We start from the raw sequence: 1,270 nt of genomic DNA, 5'->3' as shown, positions 1-1,270 counted from the left end.
GTGCGCCTGCTTGTCACTCTGGCCCCCTTGCGCCTTTCGCTTCGCCTTTCGGAGTCATGGCCTGCCCAGCACAGTGCGACATGGCCCCTGTTGTTTGGCCCACCCACCACATCCTTTGTCCCAATTCACAGCCACCATAGCGGCGTCGCACCCTCGTCAATGCCGCCGCAGCTGCCATGACTGCTGCTGCTGCTGGCTTGTAGCGCCGGCGAGAATGTTGTTGCACAGCAGTTGGTGTCTCCTGTCCTGGCAAAGCCCCTGACGCCGCCGCATCCAGTGCCGGCCACTTGCTTCGACGAGTCGGGCCCACCCCACTTTGCAAACATCCACGCGCCCGTGCTCACACCTCTCAGTGCACCGGCCGATGGCCCCGGGCTAGGCCGCAGACAGCATGTAAAACGCGTGCAGCCCGCGTGCGACCGTCACACGAGAGGCCCGCTCATTACATTTCCGGGGCGCCCGCCGCGGCAACCTCGTGGGCGATCCCCTCGGAGTCCAAGGCGGCGAGCATCACCTCCAGGACTTCCGTCCGGAGCATCAACCGCTCCTGCATGGCGCCCATGAGCCCCGACAGCTCCCGCGCCGCCATGCCGCCGCACAGCGCGCGCAGGCCGCCCAGCCACAGCGCCTTGGCACCCGGGCACTCGTGGGCGCCGCGGAGCAGCAGCTTCCGCGCGGCTTCCGCGCGGCCCTGGGACAGCTCCCAGGCAATGTGCAGGCGCCACAGGGCGGGGCAGGCGGCGCAGGCCGCCGGCGTAGCGTCCCATAACGCGAGGCTGGCTGGAGACTCCTCGTCATCGTCGTCTGAGGCGCCGCCGCCGCCGCCGGGGGCGCCCTTTTCTTGCCGCGGCGGCGGCGGCGGCGGCGCCGGCAGAGCGCGCGGCGGCTCCGCGACGCGCCCGCCGGCGAGCGCAAGCTCGAGCATCGCCCTCAGCCGCACGCGCCCCGCCGGCCGCACCGCCTCTGCGCGCAGCGCGGCCAGCCACAGCGCGGGCGAGGGCGCGCGTTCGCGCAGCGCCTGGAGCTCGCGCCGCAGCCGCGTGAGGGTCAGGCTCGACGACTCGAGCTCAGACAGCAACGCCGCCAGGCGTGCGTTGTGGGGGTAGAGCCGCAGCGCGTCCCGCAGCGCGTCTCGTGCGCGCGCCGGCGCTCCCGGCGCCGGCGGGGAGGGGGCGGCGAGCAGGCCGGGCGGCAGCAGGCCGGTCGCCGCGGCGACGGCGAGCTCGCAGGCGCGGGTCGCGAGCGCCTCGTGGTGCGCGCTGCGCCGCCG

The 1,270-nt window shown here is 73.5% G+C and overlaps 1 protein-coding gene across 1 annotated transcript; it reads right to left on the bottom strand.

The window, feature by feature from the left end:
- Nucleotides 1-442: 442 nt before the first annotated feature.
- Nucleotides 443-925, bottom strand: MNEG_12077 (hypothetical protein; the record flags this gene model as incomplete). The annotated part of the gene is made up of 1 exon (XM_014039450.1): nucleotides 443-925. The coding sequence occupies one exon, from the start codon at nucleotides 923-925 to the stop codon at nucleotides 443-445; it is 483 nt and encodes a 160-aa protein (XP_013894904.1).
- Nucleotides 926-1,270: the final 345 nt, after the last annotated feature.

This window comes from Monoraphidium neglectum (assembly GCF_000611645.1).
Source record: "Monoraphidium neglectum strain SAG 48.87 unplaced genomic scaffold scaffold03051, whole genome shotgun sequence".
NCBI lineage: Eukaryota > Viridiplantae > Chlorophyta > Chlorophyceae > Sphaeropleales > Selenastraceae > Monoraphidium > Monoraphidium neglectum.
This window is presented reverse-complemented; position numbering and strand designations above follow the sequence as displayed.